General features: G+C 44.6%; 1 protein-coding gene across 3 annotated transcripts in view; it reads right to left on the bottom strand.

Annotated features, from left to right (window-relative positions):
- Positions 1-27: 27 nt before the first annotated feature.
- The window catches only part of OSTM1 (osteoclastogenesis associated transmembrane protein 1), a 33,003-nt gene continuing 15,669 nt past the window's right edge, over positions 28-17,361 (bottom strand). The window contains exons 4-7 of one of the 3 annotated variants that reach the window (XM_089332345.1): positions 12,950-13,047; positions 7,023-7,181; positions 5,395-5,560; positions 28-1,951 (exon numbers count right to left, since the gene is read on the bottom strand). In XM_089332345.1, the coding sequence (XP_089188471.1) occupies positions 1,896-1,951; positions 5,395-5,560; positions 7,023-7,181; positions 12,950-13,047 (479 nt within the window). In that variant the 3' untranslated portion in view covers positions 28-1,895. 3 annotated transcript variants of the gene reach the window in all.

Below are 17,361 nucleotides of genomic sequence, written 5' to 3'. Positions count from 1 at the left end.
TTTAGAAATCCAAATACAGCACTGCAATGTTCTTAAATTACTGCCTTTATTTTAAGGTCAAAAAACTTAGATATTCTTGTGCATACACATCAGCTATGCATCTCAGAATCCAGAACTATGCAACTTTTCACTTTGACTCCACAATGAAGTATTTATACTTGTTAGTCTAATACTTATTTTTGAAATCTATTGCTGATGCTTTTAAAAAGCAATGATCCAACTAGACAAATAGTAAAGGCTGCCTTTTCTTTTTTAAAGTGCTTATTAGCTTTAAATTCAAAAGCAAGGGTTTTTGCAAATATGTAATAACGAAAGGTGCTGAGACAGTCACTGCTTACAGCATCGAATACCTCATTTTTTAACTTCCCACGCGTGAACTGGTTCTCTCTGCACTGAAGGATGCTTTCAATGGCTCTCAACCATGTGCTTCAAATGAAGACAGTGCCGTCAGCAGCAGCAGCGAGAAGGATGGCGGGAGAAGGAGTCCCAGCACATTGGGGACACGTCAGAGCACACCAGGCTGAGTCTTCTCTTTCACTCCGTGTATACGGTAAACATAAAACAGTAAAAGAAAACATTTTTTGTCTCTGTGGAGCATTTTACAGTAGATGAAGGGATTCAAATTCTTATTACTTTACCAACTCTTCCACCCATACAGAGGAGACTTTATATTCTCAACATTTAAAACAAAACCTACTTCCAGCAAGAAACCATGAAGGGATTAATACATGAATCCTCAACTCTAAAAACCTGACAGATACGACTGTGAACAATTATGAAACAAAGCATTTATTTTTAAATACCAATGCAAATATTCCAAAACAGAATTTTTCTGCGAATGAAATACATGACTTCATCTCAATCATTTCACTTTGATCTAATTCAAATAATTAAAAATAAGCATCATCTTGATCTACCTGCATGTTGTATGAGACTATCATTACGACTCATGCCTCCAGTGTGAACCATTCAGCAGTCTTACAGCCAACATCTACTTCCTGAACCTTAAGCTTCTGTACTCCTTCTCTCCCCCCAAATCCCCATATTTCTCCATTAAAAAAGAATTCACAATTAAATACAGTGTGACTGCTACATCTGATTCAAAGTAGTAATAAATTATAAATTGCCAAATAACTTAATGTAATTCATAATGTAAATTCCTGACCTAAGAAGAATCCATCTTGCCCTAAATGTAATAAAGCAGTGCAATGACTTCAAATTATTTATGACATAAAGGCAAAAATAAGATGCAAAATACTATTTATAAAAGTTAAGTAAGAAACCAGTTACCAAAATCTTTTATCCAAAGATAAATGTGATGTGACTTTACCACTTCTAAAAACTGTTATGGAAGCTTATAATTAGTGGTTTGAAAAGTGACTTTCAGGGAAAGTGGAGATTGAATTCCACACTATTGTAACATACAACGTACTAAATATACAAGCAATAATACTGCTATAGGAAGAATTTAACCTTTGGACCTAGGACCTTCTGGCAAGTATATTTCTTTTCCAAAGCCTTTTTCCGTAACTGGTTACATTTTAAGTCCTAGTTTTCAAAAACTTTCCTACTTGAGGTAATTTCATTAATAAAGAAATACCAGTAATTACACACCCTAAAAGCAAAGACTGTTCTTGTGTCTTTTGTTATTGTAACAAATACACTTTCAAACAGACAACATTGCCATTCCTGGAAATTAAAAATACACAAACCCTTACAAAAAGAAGTGGAAAAGGGAAGAAAGATTGAGAATTCTTATTTAAAAATAAATCAGATGTCCTTGCATTTCTCAAGAACTTGACTCCTCAAGCCACAGCTTATCTTCTTTCTGACCAAGCTGTGTCGTTCACCATTCATCCACGTGGTGCAAACGTAGCATCTCCATTTCGTAGGTTTCAGTTTGAATTTTCTTGAATGTTTGCAAAACTAGTACTGGACTTGAGACGTTTGGCTGCATAAATCAAAGATAGCATATTTTAACTTAAATTTAATTTTCCATGCATGGTTATTCATTATTGTTATACAAACTACAATATCTGTCTATTAATTCTTCTTGAGTCTGTAGAGACTGAATCTTCTAAGAATTAAAACGTAAGCCTATTTTTTCTGCCAACTTCAGATAATAGAACTTGGTTAGAAACTACCCATGACTTTCAGAAACAGTACCAAAAAACCAAAAACAGACATCACTTACACCTTCTTGAACACCACAATCTCAAATATGTAATGCAGGTGAAAGTGGTCTACTTAGAAAAGTGCTCTAAGGTATAATAATAAAATTACATATTTTAAAAGTCTGGCTTAGAAATTGAAATCTAGGCCAGCGCCGCGGCTCAATAGGCTAATCCTCCACCTTGCGGCGCCGGCACACCGGGTTCTAGTCCCGGTTGGGGCACCGGATTCTGTCCCGGTTGCCCCTCTTCCAAGCCAGCTCTCTGCTGTGACCCAGGAGTGCAGTGGAGGATGGCCCAAGTGCTTGGGCCCTGCACCCCATGGGAGACCAGGAGAAGCACCTGGCTCCTGGCTTGGGATCAGTGCAGAGCACCGGCCGCAGCGGCCATTGGAGGGTGAACCAACGGCAAAGGAAGACCTTTCTCTCTGTCTCTCTCTCTCTCTCACTGTCCACTCTGCCTGTTAAAAAAAAAAAAAAAAGAAATTGAAATCTAAATTTTGCTTAAAGCAATTCAGTGAAAACTTCCTCAGCCTGTTCAAGGGTATCTCCAAAGATTCTACAGCAATCATCAGCTTAACTGTGAAAGACTGAATGACTTCCCCCTAAGGTCTGGGACAAGACAAGGATATCTGGGCCCATATTCAAGATCATGCCACCAATGTAGCTGGTGCACTAGGGTGAGAACGAGAGAAAGAAAGGTATTTATACTGGGGAGAAAGAAATGAAACTGTCTCTATTTTCATACAGAAAAACAACCACAAACCTGCAGTGAAAGAACTCTGCCGTGTTAAAAAAATTAAATTATGTAGAAATGGCTTGTACATATATCATATGCAGGCAAATATATATGGCTGCAAATAAGGCATGTTACAATTGGAATGGTATTCACATACCAATCTACCTTTACAAAGAAGCGGGGAGCCAGGTGAGAGACCACAGCCTCTGGTTTCAGCGCATTAAGAATGCTGCTTGAGGAAGGCAGGAAGGGAAGAGTTGCCAGCATCACCCCTCCCCCAGCTACAGGCGGCACAGTATGGAGAGCAACTCCTTCCTTAGAGAAGGGAGAATGAATTAAGTCCAGGCTTCAGTACCAAACGCAGGCCTAGGGCTACCTGGGTGAAATCCCGTGTGAGGCAAAGCCCTGTGGCCCCTGCTCTCAGGCCAGTGCACCTGCCCATGGACTGAGCATCCGGAACCTCTTCAGCCATGTGCCCAAGGGCCTGCCTCCACGGACCACTCCCCCAGTCACAGAAGGGGTGGGCCAGGAGCCGGGAGCACAGGGCACGGCCTTGCCAAGCATGCAGATACGCAATAATCTAATAAAGAACAGAGTGAAGCACACAGCATCTGCCCTTCTGCCTCTCAGGTTCAATTCTGAACCAAGAGGGACTCCATTTGGTGGGGGAGGGGTAAGCAGGAGGTTCCCAGCAGCCTCCACTCTCGTCACAGACACCTGAAATATTTACTGCTGGAGACCCTGAGGCCCCTGCAAGCTCTGACCCCAGCTTAGCAAGCTGCTGGGCTGCACCGCTGGGAGTAAGAGCCCGCCCACACCGCACTCTCCACACCTGGGCTCTTGCTGCAGGCAGCCGCCAAAGGACCCTGCCGCACTTGGGGTCTCGTGAAGCAGCTGCTCCAAGCACCTCCGCAGACTGCACATGCCCTCTCCCCACCCAGAGGAGATTCTGGGAAACAGACCCCGAGCCTGAAGAGGCCCCCCCTACCCTCCTGCTGCCCAGGAAGCAGTCACGTGGCCCAGTCCACGCAACCCTGGCCTTGGGGAGCAACCAGACAAGCAATCCTGAGCATCTTGGCAACCACAGGCCCCAGGAAGCAGCCCCAGCCACCTACCCATGACCTCAGGAAGCAGCCCAGCAGTGTTTCCTGAATGGTTAGGTTTACAATGGGACCCAAGTACCTGTATTTTTTTTTTAAGTTCTGCAGATAATTCTGGTAGTCAGTCAAGGATGAGAACCACTGCTCTGGTTTCTGTGAGAAACCAGTGGTCTCCCCTGATGGCTACTGTCTGTGTAAAATGCAAGCAAGGGAGCCAGTGTTGTGGCAGAGGGAGTAAAGTCGCCACCTGCAGGGCCGGCATGCCATATGGACGCCAGCTGGTATCCCAGCTGCTCTACTTCTGATTCAGCTCCCTGCTAATGCACCTGGGAAAGCCCCAGAGGATGGCCCAAGTACTTGGGCCCCTGCCTCCCATGGGGGAGACCCCCCAGATACAGCCATTGCGGCCACTTGGGGAGTGAACCAGAAGATGGAAGATCTGCTTCTCCCTCTCTTAAGTTTATTTCAAATAAATAAATAAACTTTTTAAAAACAGCTAAGGGGCCAGTGCTGTGGTGTAGTGGGTTAAGCCCATATGGATGCCAGTTCAAGTCCCAGCTACTCCACTTTCGATCCAGCTTCCTGCTAATGTACCTGGAAAGGCAGCAGAGGATGGCCCAAGTGCTTGGGCCCCTGCCACCTATGTGAGAGACCTGGATGAAGCTCCTGGCTTTGCCCTGATCAAGCAGTGGTGTTGCGGCCATTTGGGGAATAAACCAGTGGGTGGAAGATCTCTCTCCCTCTCTCTCTGTAACACTGGCTTTCAAATAAATGAATGAAATATTTATAAAAAAAAAAAAAAACTAAAATTACTAAAAAAATAAACCTGTAGTGCTGATAAACAAGTTGCATGATTTACAGGCCACTCCTCTTCAGCTAGATGGGATCTCTTAGTTAATGTTTCCTCTGCTCTGCCCTATTTGGCAGGGGGAATTCATACATCCTGAGTACATACCAGATGTCAAGTGATGTCCCTGGTACTACAATTCCAGCATGTTCATAAGCAAACTGCAAACTAGCTATCATTTCTTCCTGCCTACTGCACTTTAGATGGTTTGCACGGCCGAGGAGCCATCTGCGTCTCACTGCCATTGCTGTGCCTGGACCACAGAGTCTTGGGCGCTGCTCCTCTGTGGTTGCCAGCCTTATTCTGGGTGAAATCTACCCTTCCCATGTAAACCATCTCAAACCTTCCTTTGAGTATCTGCATGCACAAATATTCTCACACATCTTTTCCATTAGTAAGCATCATTATAAAATGGCAAGCAGAGAGCTATTTAGTATGTTTCGAAACATGAGAGGATATATCATTTTTAAAATGGACTTAAATTCTTTAAATGCAGGCTTTCAACTGAACTAATGAATAGTTGTAGAAAGAAACTCACGTAGAATGAGTTTGCGCTTCTTTTGCTCTGAGTGCAGGAAGCTGCTAAGGTAGAAGACAACAGGCAGGAAGAGAATGAACACAGAGACAGCAATCACAGGCACCGTGTCGCTGCAGGGGACTGAACAGTTGAAAGTTCGACTCCAGAGCTTTCGAGTAATATTCATCTGCAACAGTAACAAACACGATTCTAGTTGATATTTAACTTCCTTACAATTACTTTGTTACTATCCAAACAGATTAGGTACACATCCCATAAGATCCCTTTGTGGTTGAGGATCATTTCTTGCCAGGGAAATAAGCTGGTTCACAGACACTGGGTAAGTGTACATCTACATGGAAATTCCTATTCCAGATTTATCACTTTAACCAAACTATTCTCCAATGTCAATCATTTATAGCTTTCTGAGAACTTATATTAACAGTCACATAGTTAGACTTCATGAAAACTCATTCATTATTTGAGGCAGACATACAGTGTGTGGTTAAGTTGAGGCTTGGGATGCCCACTTCCCATACAAGAGTGTTGGTTCGAGTCCTGTCTACTCTGTTTTTGATCTAACTTCTTGCTCACGTGCATCCCAGAAGGCAGCAGATAATGACTCAAGTAATTGAGTCCTTGTCATCGACAAGGGATTCCTGGCTGGAGTCTAGGCTCCTTCCTGGCTTAGGCTCAGCCAGCCCTGGCTGTTTCCAGTATTTAGGAGTGAACCAGCATATGGAAGACCCGTCTCTGTTAATGTCTCTCTCTCTGTCTCTTTCAAATACAATGAAAATAAATAAATAAATAAAACCTTTAAAATTATTATTGAGAGCCTACTATAAACTTGGTACTGTTCTAAACAAGAGGAATGAACAAACAAAAATCCTCACGGCACATCCATTTTAAGTGCTTCTTGCTATTCTTAATATTAATATTATTACTGGTCCACTATACTTCTCTCTGAGCTGCTGTGCTAATTCACACTCATTATTCTCAATCGTTAAACTTAGCAATTTTGACCCCAAGTCCTCTACTTTGAGCCTCATATTGCCTAGAAAGGCATGATTGCCATCTAGTGGTGCCCCACGTAAAGACAGGCTATACAATGGCCGAAAAAGCGTTCTGTTGATGGTGACTATTCCTTCAGGGTATACTCACTGAAACTCGGTTATATACCAGGCATTGTCTTAGACACTGAACAGTGGACAAAAATGATTAGGTCCTTATATTTTAGAGAGAAGCTACAGACTACAAATAAATGCTTTCAGATGGTAACAGAGGTAAAGAAATAAAGCAATGTGATACGAAGTGACTGATGATGGCTTCTGAAACAAGCTGTAGTTAAATTTAGAAGCTTCTTGAATTAGCAACAAGTGCAGCAGAAACTCAAATGTAAACATGTGACAATACCCACATATCTGAAAATGAAACACATTTTCAAACTAAAAAAAAAAAGTACCACATTATCAGTTCACTTACTAGTGCTCGATTTAATGTCCATTTCAGTGTGAGAGACTAGCATACTCTGGCACTCTGTAGTTATTCTGATTGAAGACAGCATATACAAAGTCCAATTCACCTCCCAAAGGGTAGAATGAACATTCAACACAGCAAACAACGCGTCGCACAGGAAGTAAAACACTTACAGCATCCTCCACATCAATGCATAAGTGTGTCCCAGGTTCAGCCTTATTCTCAAGTTCATTCATTCTCTGCATTTCACTGTACATACTGCTCAGAGCTTTGTATGCTTCGCGACAGTTTTTGCAGACTTCTGAGTAATTCTTTGGTGATAGAAGACTCCTCTAAAATGACAAAGGTGCATCAACACACGGTGAGTCTTTCATGTGTGAGCCACACACCCTCTACAGAGGGAACAATATGGTGTGCAGAACACTGGGCAGTTACTAAACCATTCTGAGTCTCAAGTTTATTCATCTGTAAGCCAGGGTGACCTTTACCTGTATTACAGGTTTCAAGGATAAGAGATCTGCTATGTGAAGCACATGGCACAGTATCTGGCATCTTTTAGATGCCCCTGATTTTTTTTTTAATTTTAAATATGTATTTTATTTGAAGGTAGTTACAGACACAGAGAAAGAGAAGGGAGAGGGAGAAGGAGAGGGAGGGAGGGAGGGGGAAGGGGGGAGAGAGAGGAAGAGGGGACAGGGAGAGGGACAGGGACAGGGACAGGGAGAGGGAGAGATCCTCCATCCTCTGGTTCACTCCCCAAATGGCTGCAACGGCTGGGGCTGGGCCAGACCTAAGGCAGGAGCCGGGAGTTTCTTGCAGGTCTCCTACGTGGATGCAAGGGCCCAAGCACTTGGATCACTTCTGCGGGATTCCTCAGGCCATCACCAGAGAGCAGTCAGGCCTTGACCTGGCAACCACATGGGATGCTGGTGTTGCAGGCGGCAGCTTAACCCACCAGGCCACATACTGGCCCAAGTGCCCCTAAATGTTGAAAACTGCTGTACTAACCAATGAAACCTAAATACTGAATACCCAAATGGCCAAGTTATCTCATCATTACCTATTTGCATTTATCTCTCCTACTTTAACCAAATAAAGAAAAAAGTTCCTGCCTGAACGGACTTCAACACTGAAGTCTGCCTTATTGAGATACAACTTCCTGTAAAATTTTTAAAAATTTATTTAAAAGATAGAAAGAGAGAAGTGGAAAGAGGGAGAGAGATAGGGAGAGAGAGATGGGGGGGAGGGGAGAAGGGGAGAGGGGGAGGGAAAGAGGGAAAGAGGGAGGGAGGGGGACGGAGAAATTCCTGGTTCACTCCCCGAATGCCCACAATGGCCAGGGCTGGGCAGGCCAAAGCCAGGAGCCAAGAATGCTATCCAGTTCTCCCACAGAGATGGCAGGGACTCAGTTCTTGAGACATCACCCGCTGCCTTCCAGGGTGTGCATTCCAGAGGCTGGAATCTGGAGCAGAGCAGGGACTCCAACACAGGCACTGTGGACATGGGATGTGGTGTCTTAACCACTGTACCCAATGCCCACCCCTGCTGTGGACATCTGGGGAGTGAACCAGCAGATTAAAATCTCTGTTTTAAATTAGAAGAAAATAAGTAAAAATTACAAATATATATTATGTCAGCAAAGTCAATCTTTTCTACTTCTACTTTCCAGGACAAGTTTGCTAAACAATCAGTTTACACCTTTGTTTTCTAGTCCTTTTATTCTTTACCTTGTAGCACAGAGAAAGGACATTAACTGAACATGGGAATGAAAGAGAAAAGGAGGCTGGCAGTAGGCTAATCCTCCACCTTGCGGCGCCGGCACACTGGGTTCTAGTCCCAGCCGGGGCACCGGATTCTGTCCTGGTTGCCCCTCTTCCAGGCCAGCTCTCTGCCGTGGCCAGGGAGTGCAGTGGAGGATGGCCCAAGTGCTTGGGCCCTGCACCCCATGGGAGACCAGGAGAAGCACCTGGCTCCTGCCATCGGATCAGCGCGGTGTGCCGGCCGCAGCATGCCGGCCGCGGCGGCCATTGGAGGGTGAACCAACGGCAAAGGAAGACCTTTCTCTCTGTCTCTCTCTCTCACTGTCCAAAATAAATAAATAAATAAATAAATAAATAAATAAAAGAAAAAAAGAAAAAGGAGAGAAAAATAAAAGCAATTAAACTGATGTAGCCCCTACTATGTTACCGTCATCATCTACCTGACAGCAAAACCAAGCCTCAACTTAGTCTGTCACAAGAAATAGCCCACTGCCTGTTTTCCACAAAAGAACTGTGCATTTAGCTAAAAACAAGATCAAATATTGAGCACAGAATCTTGATGAGGTCTAATTTAACTATTTCTATTAAAACTTAAAAGGCATCCATCACTTAACAGAGCAATTCCACTTCCAGATTGGACCAAACAAACCCATACAAGTTCTTCAAGTTACATGGGAAAAAGCTGTCTATGGCAGCAGTTTGTAAAACACTTAACCAAACATCTTCATCAATATAGAGACTAGCTAGATCAATGGAAAAGTTACGCCCATTTTAAAAATTAATGAGAGGGGTTGGTGCTGTGGTGCAGTAGGTTAGGTCTCCACCTGTGGCGCCAGCATCCCATATGGTGTATGTTCAAGTTCCGGCTGCTCCTCTTTGGATCCAGCTCTCTGCTGATGGCATGGGAAAGCAGTGGAAGATGGCCCAAGTCCTTGAACCCCTGCACCCACGTGGGAGACCTGGAAGAAGTTCCTGGCTTCTGGCTTCAAATCGGTGCAGCTCCAGCCATTGCAGCCAATTGGGAAGTGAACCAGTGGACGGAAGACCTCTCTATCTTTCCCTCTCTGCCTGTAACTCTGCCTCTCAAATGAATGGAATGAATCTTTAAGAAAATTAATGAGAAAGGATTCAAGGAAGTGATGACATAGCATATGCCTTGTCTCCTGATTTCCTGGGGTAGGTGTTGTGGTGCAGCAGGCTCAGCCCTCTCTTGGGATGGTCGTATCCCATCCCAGAGCGCCAGTTCAAGTCCTAGCTACTCTGCTTCTGATCCAGCTTCCTGCTAATGCTCCCAGGAAGGCAGCAGGTGAGGGTGCAAGTACTTTTGTCCCTGCTACCCACATGGTAGACCCCAGTGAAATTCCAGCTACTAGCTTCAGCCTGGCCCAGGCCCAGCTGTTCTCTCTCTGTGTCTCTTCCTTTCTGTCACTAATCCTTGCAAAGCAGTCAATCAATATTTTTTTTAAAAAAAATTAAAAAAAAAAAAAAACTGAAGGCTAAACCCGGGCACTTGAAAAGCTCTGTAAAATACAAAGGTGCAACCAGCACACATCATCACTGGAAGAGGAGGTACTACAGTTGCCGTATCACTTCCACAGAAACTGCCAGACCTCCACCCCCTGCCACCACCCACCAGTGTCCAGAGAAGCAGGAGGCTGGAGGGATTGATTCCACAGAAAGCTGCCTTTCCACAGTCACCAGGACAGCCCAAGTTTCCAAAGAAGCCATCTGCAAACTCACCCAAGCTGGACCTCGTATGAAACTTACACCCATCTTCCGAACATTCAGCTGGGCTGGAAGCCACTGCCTGGCCACTAGCCCCGATTTCATTGCTACTACAAATCTGGCTCCATGCCCTGCTCATACGCTCCTTTGAAACACCAGATCACGCCAAGACTCAGTGCTTGGGCCTCCTTATCATCTCCATGCCCACTCTCTAGTCTCATGGCCGTAAATATCATCTGTACCTGGTAACTCCCAAAGTTCTCTCTCCTGCTTGCACCTCTGTCCTGAGCTCCAATCTCATTTGTAACGTTATCTGACATCTCATCTTGGATGTCTGATAGGCATTGTGGACTCCACACATTCAAGTCAGAACCCTGAGCCCCCACTCCCTACAGCCAGTTCTTCCCTGTCTTCTCCATCTCATCGTCATCCCTTTAGAGGGAAAGATCTTCCATCTGCTGGTTCATTCCCTTAACAGCCAGCTTGGAACTCCATCTGGGTCTCCCATGTGGGTGGCAGGACTTGGGCCATCCTCCGCTGCCCTCCCAGGCACATTAGCAGGGAGCTAGACTGGTAGTGGAGCAGCCAGGACTCAAACCTGCATTCATGTAGGATGCCAGCAATGCAAGCAGCAGCTTAGCTCCCTGCACCATAACGCCAGTCCCTAGAACACTATCTTAAACCAAAGAGTTCCCTGGCCTAATAACAGATTTGATAAACACTGTATATAAAAATAACCATTTATAGTTTCACAACACACTCTCAATCTTAGTAGAATACTAAACCATTTTAATAGTCTATCTGTTAACACCTTACAGAACACATTTTTGGGAAATACTTTCCTAATAATTTTTATTACTCTCATGGAAATTAATAATTCTGGGTTATCACGTTTAGTAAAGAAGAAATCATACATACTTATATCCTAAACATCATTCTATCTTCTTATGGAGGTTATTCACTTGTTCTGCAAGATTCAAAATTACAACTTCACCAGAGTTCCACTCTTGCCTTCAGTACCATGTAAGTTCTGATTCCAAAATTCAAGGGTCAGAGACGGAGGCAACAAAAATCCTCAAGGTAGGCTCCTCAAAGGCTCCCTTTTATATCATAATTCAACACACAAAGTTTCCTGAGTAAACAGTGCCTTCTAAAGTAGGGAAAACATATTTAAGCAGCTATTGATGCCAAAGAATAAGCTGCCTGTAGACGGAATAATAATACACTACAAAAAATACCGTATTACTGCATGAACACAGTCAAGGTAAATCACAGGTTGAACAACACTGGTTTTTTATTTTTTATTTATTTATTTATTTTTTTTGACAGGCAGAGTGGACAGTGAGAGAGAGAGAGACAGAGAGAAAGGTCTTCCTTTTGCCGTTGGTTCACCCTCCAATGGCCGCCGCGCTGCAGCCGGCGCACCATGCTGATCCAATGGCAGGAGCCAGGTACTTATCCTGGTCTCCCATGGGGTGCAGGGCCCAAGCACTTGGGCCATCCTCCACTGCACTCCCTGGCCACAGCAGAGAGCTGGCCTGGAAGAGGGGCAACTGGGACAGAATCCGGCGCCCCGACTGGGACTAGAACCCAGTGTGCCGGCGCCACAAGGCGGAAGATTAGCCTAGTGAGCCGCGGCGCCGGCCCCAACACTGGGTTTTAATTAAACACTCACAGGCCTCCCTTAATGCTTTTACACTCATCATCTCACTAGATCCTCACTACAAAATACTTGAGGGTAGGCAGTGAAGAAATTACTATTTCAAATGAGAGAACTGAAATCTCAATGATTTGTAATGAGAATTACTTAATAGCAAAAAACCCAGGTCCATTAATTCCTCTATATCATGGGTATAGATAATTATCAACAACTAATGCTATAAAAACTTGGAAGTATACATTATTTATTTGTACAACATATTTGAGGCCAAACATTTGTCCTAGCAGTTAGGACCCCAGTTAAGATGCCCACATCCAGGGATGGCACAGCACAGCAGGTTCAACCCATATGAGTGCTGGTTCAACTCCTGGCTGTTCCACTTCTGATCCAGCTCTCTGCTAAAGTGCCCAGGAAAAGCAACAGAAGATGGCCGAAGTGCTTGGGCCCCTGCCAGCTATGGGGGAGACCTGGCTGGAGTTCCTAGCTTTGGCATGGCCCAGCCCTGGCTGTTGCAGCCATTTGGGGAGTGAACCAGTAAGCAGAAGATCTCTCTCTCTCTTTCTCTCTCTCTCTCTGTAACTCCGCCTTTCAAATAAATAAGTGAATCTTAAAAAAAAAAAAAATGCCCACACCCCAACACACCCCAACTGGTTGGAGTACCTCAGTTCAATTCCCAGCTTCTGACACTGGCTTCCTGTTAATGTAGGACTGGGAGGCATGGCAACGAATCAAGTAAATTGAGTTCCTGCCATCCATGTGGGAAACCTGGAGTGAGCTCCTAGCTCCCAGCTTCAGCTCAGCCCACCCTCAGCCACTGTAAGCACTTGGGGAGTAGACCACTGATGATAGTGTGCTCTCTCTCTCTCTCTCTCTCACTCTCACTCTCTCTCTCTCTCGCTTACTCCCAGCCCTCCTTCTCAAAATTAGTTTTTTTATAAAATAATTTATAAAATACCTGAAGATTATGTTCAAAGCAGGTCAAAGTGTGATTAAACAGACTGAGGAAATGTACTGTGCTGTTTGATAATTCTTCACTGTTGTTTGCCAAACAATCTGTCAGAACAAAGCAAAAAAGTATATTAATATATCTCAAGCAATAATTACATATTGTTATTTATCTCCCCAGCCATCTCTTGTTTTGTACTATAATTCTTTATTCAAATACAAACATGAAGTATTCCACATAAAAGAATTTTCCAAATACATGAAGCTTACTCCATTTAGTTTCTAAAAGCTTTTTTTAAAAATCATAACCATTGGGCAGGTGTCATGGCACAGTGGGTTAAGCCACAGTCCACAGAGCCAGCATCCCATATGGGTGCTAATTTGAGTCCCAGCTGCTCTACTTCTGATGTAGCTCCCTGCTAATGTGCTTGGGAAAATAGCAGAGGATGGCCTGAGTGTTTGAGCTCCTGAACCCACATGGGAGACCTGGATGAAACTCCTGGCTTTGGCCTGACCCAGCCCTAGCTGTTGTGGCCATTTGGGGAATAAACCAGCAGGTGGAAGATCTCTCTCTCTCTCTTGGTAAGTCTGACTTTCAAATAAATCTTAAAAAACAACAACAACAAAAAACTTAAACATTTTCATGAAAATCTTAAAATAATCATATATCCTCTTTTTATACAAGCAACATACTAGGAACACTTATTATATTTTATGGAATGAAGTGTTGCCCAATTCTAGAATCATAAAATCAATTAAGATTGTTAAACTGAAAGATAGGCAAACTTACACTGACTTTTTTTAAAAAATATTTTTAAAAATAACTCTTAGAAATTTTTTAAAAGATTTTATTTTTATTTATTTGAAAGGCAGAGTTAGAGAGAAAGGGAGAGACGGAGAGAGAAAGCTCTTCTATCCTCTGGTTCACTCCCCAACAGTGGCAACAGCCACTACTGAGTCAGGCCAAAGCCAGAAGCTTCCTCCAGGTCTCCTACATGGAAGCCAGATCAGAAATGCCAGGTGCCATCAGGGATGCCAGTGTCAGAGGCAGTGGCTTACCTCATCACACCACAATGCTGGCCCTCAAATTAACTTTTGATGGCATGAGGTCATAATCATGAACACCAGCTTTTTTTTTTTTTTTTTTTGACAGGCAGAGTGGACAGTGAGAGAGAGAGAGAGACAGAGAGAAAGGTCTTCCTTTTTGCCACTGGTTAACCCTCCAATGGTCGCCACGGCGAGCGCACTGCACTGATCCGAAGGCAGGAGCCAGGTGCTTCTCCTGGTCTCCCATGGGGTGCAGGGCCCAAGGACCTGGGCCATCCTCCAGTGCACTCCCTGGCCACAGCAGAGAGCTGGCCTGGAAGAGGGGCAACGAGGACAGAATCCGGCGGCCCAACCAGGGCTAGAACCCGGTGTGCCGGCGCCGCTAGGTGGAGGATTAGCCTAGTGAGCCACCGCGCCAGCCATGAAGATCAGCTTTGATAGTACTATTTAGGCAGAAGACTTTTTACCCTGTATTAATTTTAACTAAATTCACATGCCTTTTTATCCTTTTCCATATCAAATTTAGTACTTCTGTATCTCTTCCAAACTCACCAATGGGTCATTTATTGTACAGGGTAACTTTTTTTTTTTTTTACAGGCGGAGTGGACAGTGAGAGAGAGAGAGACAAAGAGAAAGGTCTTCCTTTGCCGTTGGTTCACCCTCCAATGGCAGCCGCGGCTGGCGCACCGCGCTGATCCAAAGCCAGGAGCCAGGTACTTATCCTGGTCTCCCATGGGGTGCAGGGCCTAAGGACCTGGGCCATCCTCCACTGCACTCCTGGGCCACAGAAGAGGGGCAACCGGGACAGAATCCGGCGCCCCAACCGGGACTAGAACCCAGTGTGCCGGCGCCACAAGGCAGAGGATTAGCCTATTGAGCCACGGTGCCGGCCTAGGGTAACTTTTGATTCACTCTCTAATCTATCATGAGTTGGAAGCCTAGAAATTCTGCCTGAAGTCCTGGCAATAAGATCTCAGGTAAGTTCTGGAAATAAACAGAATTGTTTGCATGTTTTTAAAAATCTTATATAAATGGTATTCCTCTGCAACTTGCTACTCTTGCCTAGCATTAGTTCAAGCCCACGCACTGCTGTCCATGTGTGAACACCCCAGAGTTTATTCATCCATGCTCCCTTCCTCAGTGACTCTTTGTCAACCTTACTCTGTTGTCAGTCACCCTTCCCTGCTCTCCCCAGTCCAAGTTCAAAGGGCTCCAGTCAGCCACTTCACCTCACTCTCCTAGGATCCTTGCCCTCTCTCCCTTCCATGTGTTCATAAACATCTCCAACCCTGGACAGCCTTCATCTACTCCTCTTCTCCCAACTGTGGCTGGAGAAAACTATTACAGGAAATTCTGAAGTATAATGAAGGCACTCAATTCACATTCGTGTCTCTGATCTCAGGGCCATGAAACATTTTTATTTTTTTCACCTCTCCTCGGGTTTATTTGTACAAACAGCACACCAGAACATTAGCCCCATTCAGATGTAAGCCCAGGGGGGGTCACACCAGTCCTTCTGTCTTCACACTGGCAGACACAAGCTGTTACTATAGAGCTTTAGTGGGGGCCTGAGCACCTTTGGGAGCCAGAGCCAGAGTCTGAGTTGAAACTGGAGCACGGCTATAGCCTGAGCCTGGTCCTTGGACTTGGTTTGAGCCAGGGCCTTGGCCTTTGGCTACAACAGCCTGGCACCCTTAGCAAAGTGGGCACAAGCACTGCTTGTTGAGCTTGGGGTGGGCGTTGTAGACAAGACAACTGAGCCTGCAGCTGACATCCTCTGCCACTGTGGACTTAACTTCCTTAGGCTTGAGCAGGGCCTTGACAGTCTAAACAGGTGCACTGACAGCCTTGGCATCGTTAGTCTGTATGTTCATCAAGCTCTTCTTATTGTGCTTCTTTGCAAAACACATGTGTCTCAGGAACCCAGGGTCCACCCCTCTTAAGAGACTTCTATCTTTGTCATCAGAGTTTCTTGATGCCATTTCTGTGACAATATCAGGACTGGTTGTATGTTCCTTGGTTCTTGGACTTGGCCATGTCTGTGCTGCAATTGCTGTTCCCCCAAGAAACAACTCTGGTAGATGCCCAATATCTTGTTCTTCTCAATTTCAATAGATAGTCTTCAATTACACCCACTGACTCAAATTTAGACCATTTAATAGGCTCTCCCTCCAACTAGGAGTGTAGAGACAGAATAAGAAGCTATTGCAATAATCCAGGAGGAAGGTGGCAATGCAAGCAGAAAGAATTTCATAGACAAGAGGGAGAATGAAGAGGCAGACATAAGGAGTATCCACGTCCCATGACAAACAGCAATCATATCATGAAAGTTAACATTTTTCTGAGTAGTTGTCATGTTCCAAGTGGTATCTTATACTTTAAACACATTTCATCCTTTAATTCTTTTAAAGATTCTATGAGGGGGGCCGCTGCTGTGGCATAGCTGATAAGGCCACCACCTGTGGTGCCAGCATCCCACATGGGCATCAGTTCTAGTCCTGGTTGCTCCACTTCCGATCCAGCTCTCTGCCATGGCCTGGGGAAGCAGTGGAAGATGGCCCAAGTCCTTGGGCCTCTGCACTGAGGTGGGAGATCTGGAAGATGCTCCGTGCTTCTGGCTTCAGATCGGCACAGCTATGGCCTTGCAGCCATTTGGGGAGTGAATCACAGGATGAAAGATCTCTCTCTCTCTCTCTCTCTCCCTCTGCCTGTCTGTAACTCTGCCTTTCAAACAAATAAATAGAACTCAAAAAACAAAAAAAAAAGATTCTATGAGGTAAGAACTATCACTGTCTCCATTTTTATAAATAAGAATAGAAGTTGAGAGAAATTAAGGAGATCACCAAAGATCAAAAACCTGGTTAAGTGAAAAAGTTGGAATTTCTACTCAGTCTGACTTGGGCATTCACTCTCAAATACTGCAAAACAAATCCATATTCACAGCTATAAGGACACTTCAAAAAGTTCATGGAAACTGGAGTTAAATAGAAATGCTGAGGGCCGGTGCAGTGGCGCAGGTTAATCCAACACCTGCGGTGTCAGCATCCCATATGGGCACCAGTTCTAGTCTCACCTGCTCCTCTTCAGATCCAGCTCTCTGCTATGGCCTGGGAAAGCAGTGGAAGATGGCTGAAGTCCTTGGGCCCCTGCACCCACGTGGGAGACCTGGAGGAAGCTCCTGGCTCCTGGCTTCGGATCGGCGCAGCTCTGACCGGTGCTGCCATTTGGGGAGTGAACCAGCGGATGGAAGACCTCTCTGTCTCTCCCTCTCACTGTCTGTAACTCTACCTCTCAAATAAATAAATGAAATCTTTTTTTAAAAAAATAAAGAACTTAAAAAGAAAAAAAAATACTGGTGCAAAAATTTTTTTTGA

This window comes from Oryctolagus cuniculus, chromosome 5, assembly GCF_051225735.1.
Source record: "Oryctolagus cuniculus isolate XC-2025 breed Fujian yellow rabbit chromosome 5, ASM5122573v1, whole genome shotgun sequence".
In the NCBI taxonomy this organism is placed as follows: Eukaryota; Metazoa; Chordata; class Mammalia; order Lagomorpha; family Leporidae; genus Oryctolagus; species Oryctolagus cuniculus.
Note: the sequence above shows the minus strand (reverse complement) of the source record. Positions and strands in the feature narration are given on the sequence as shown.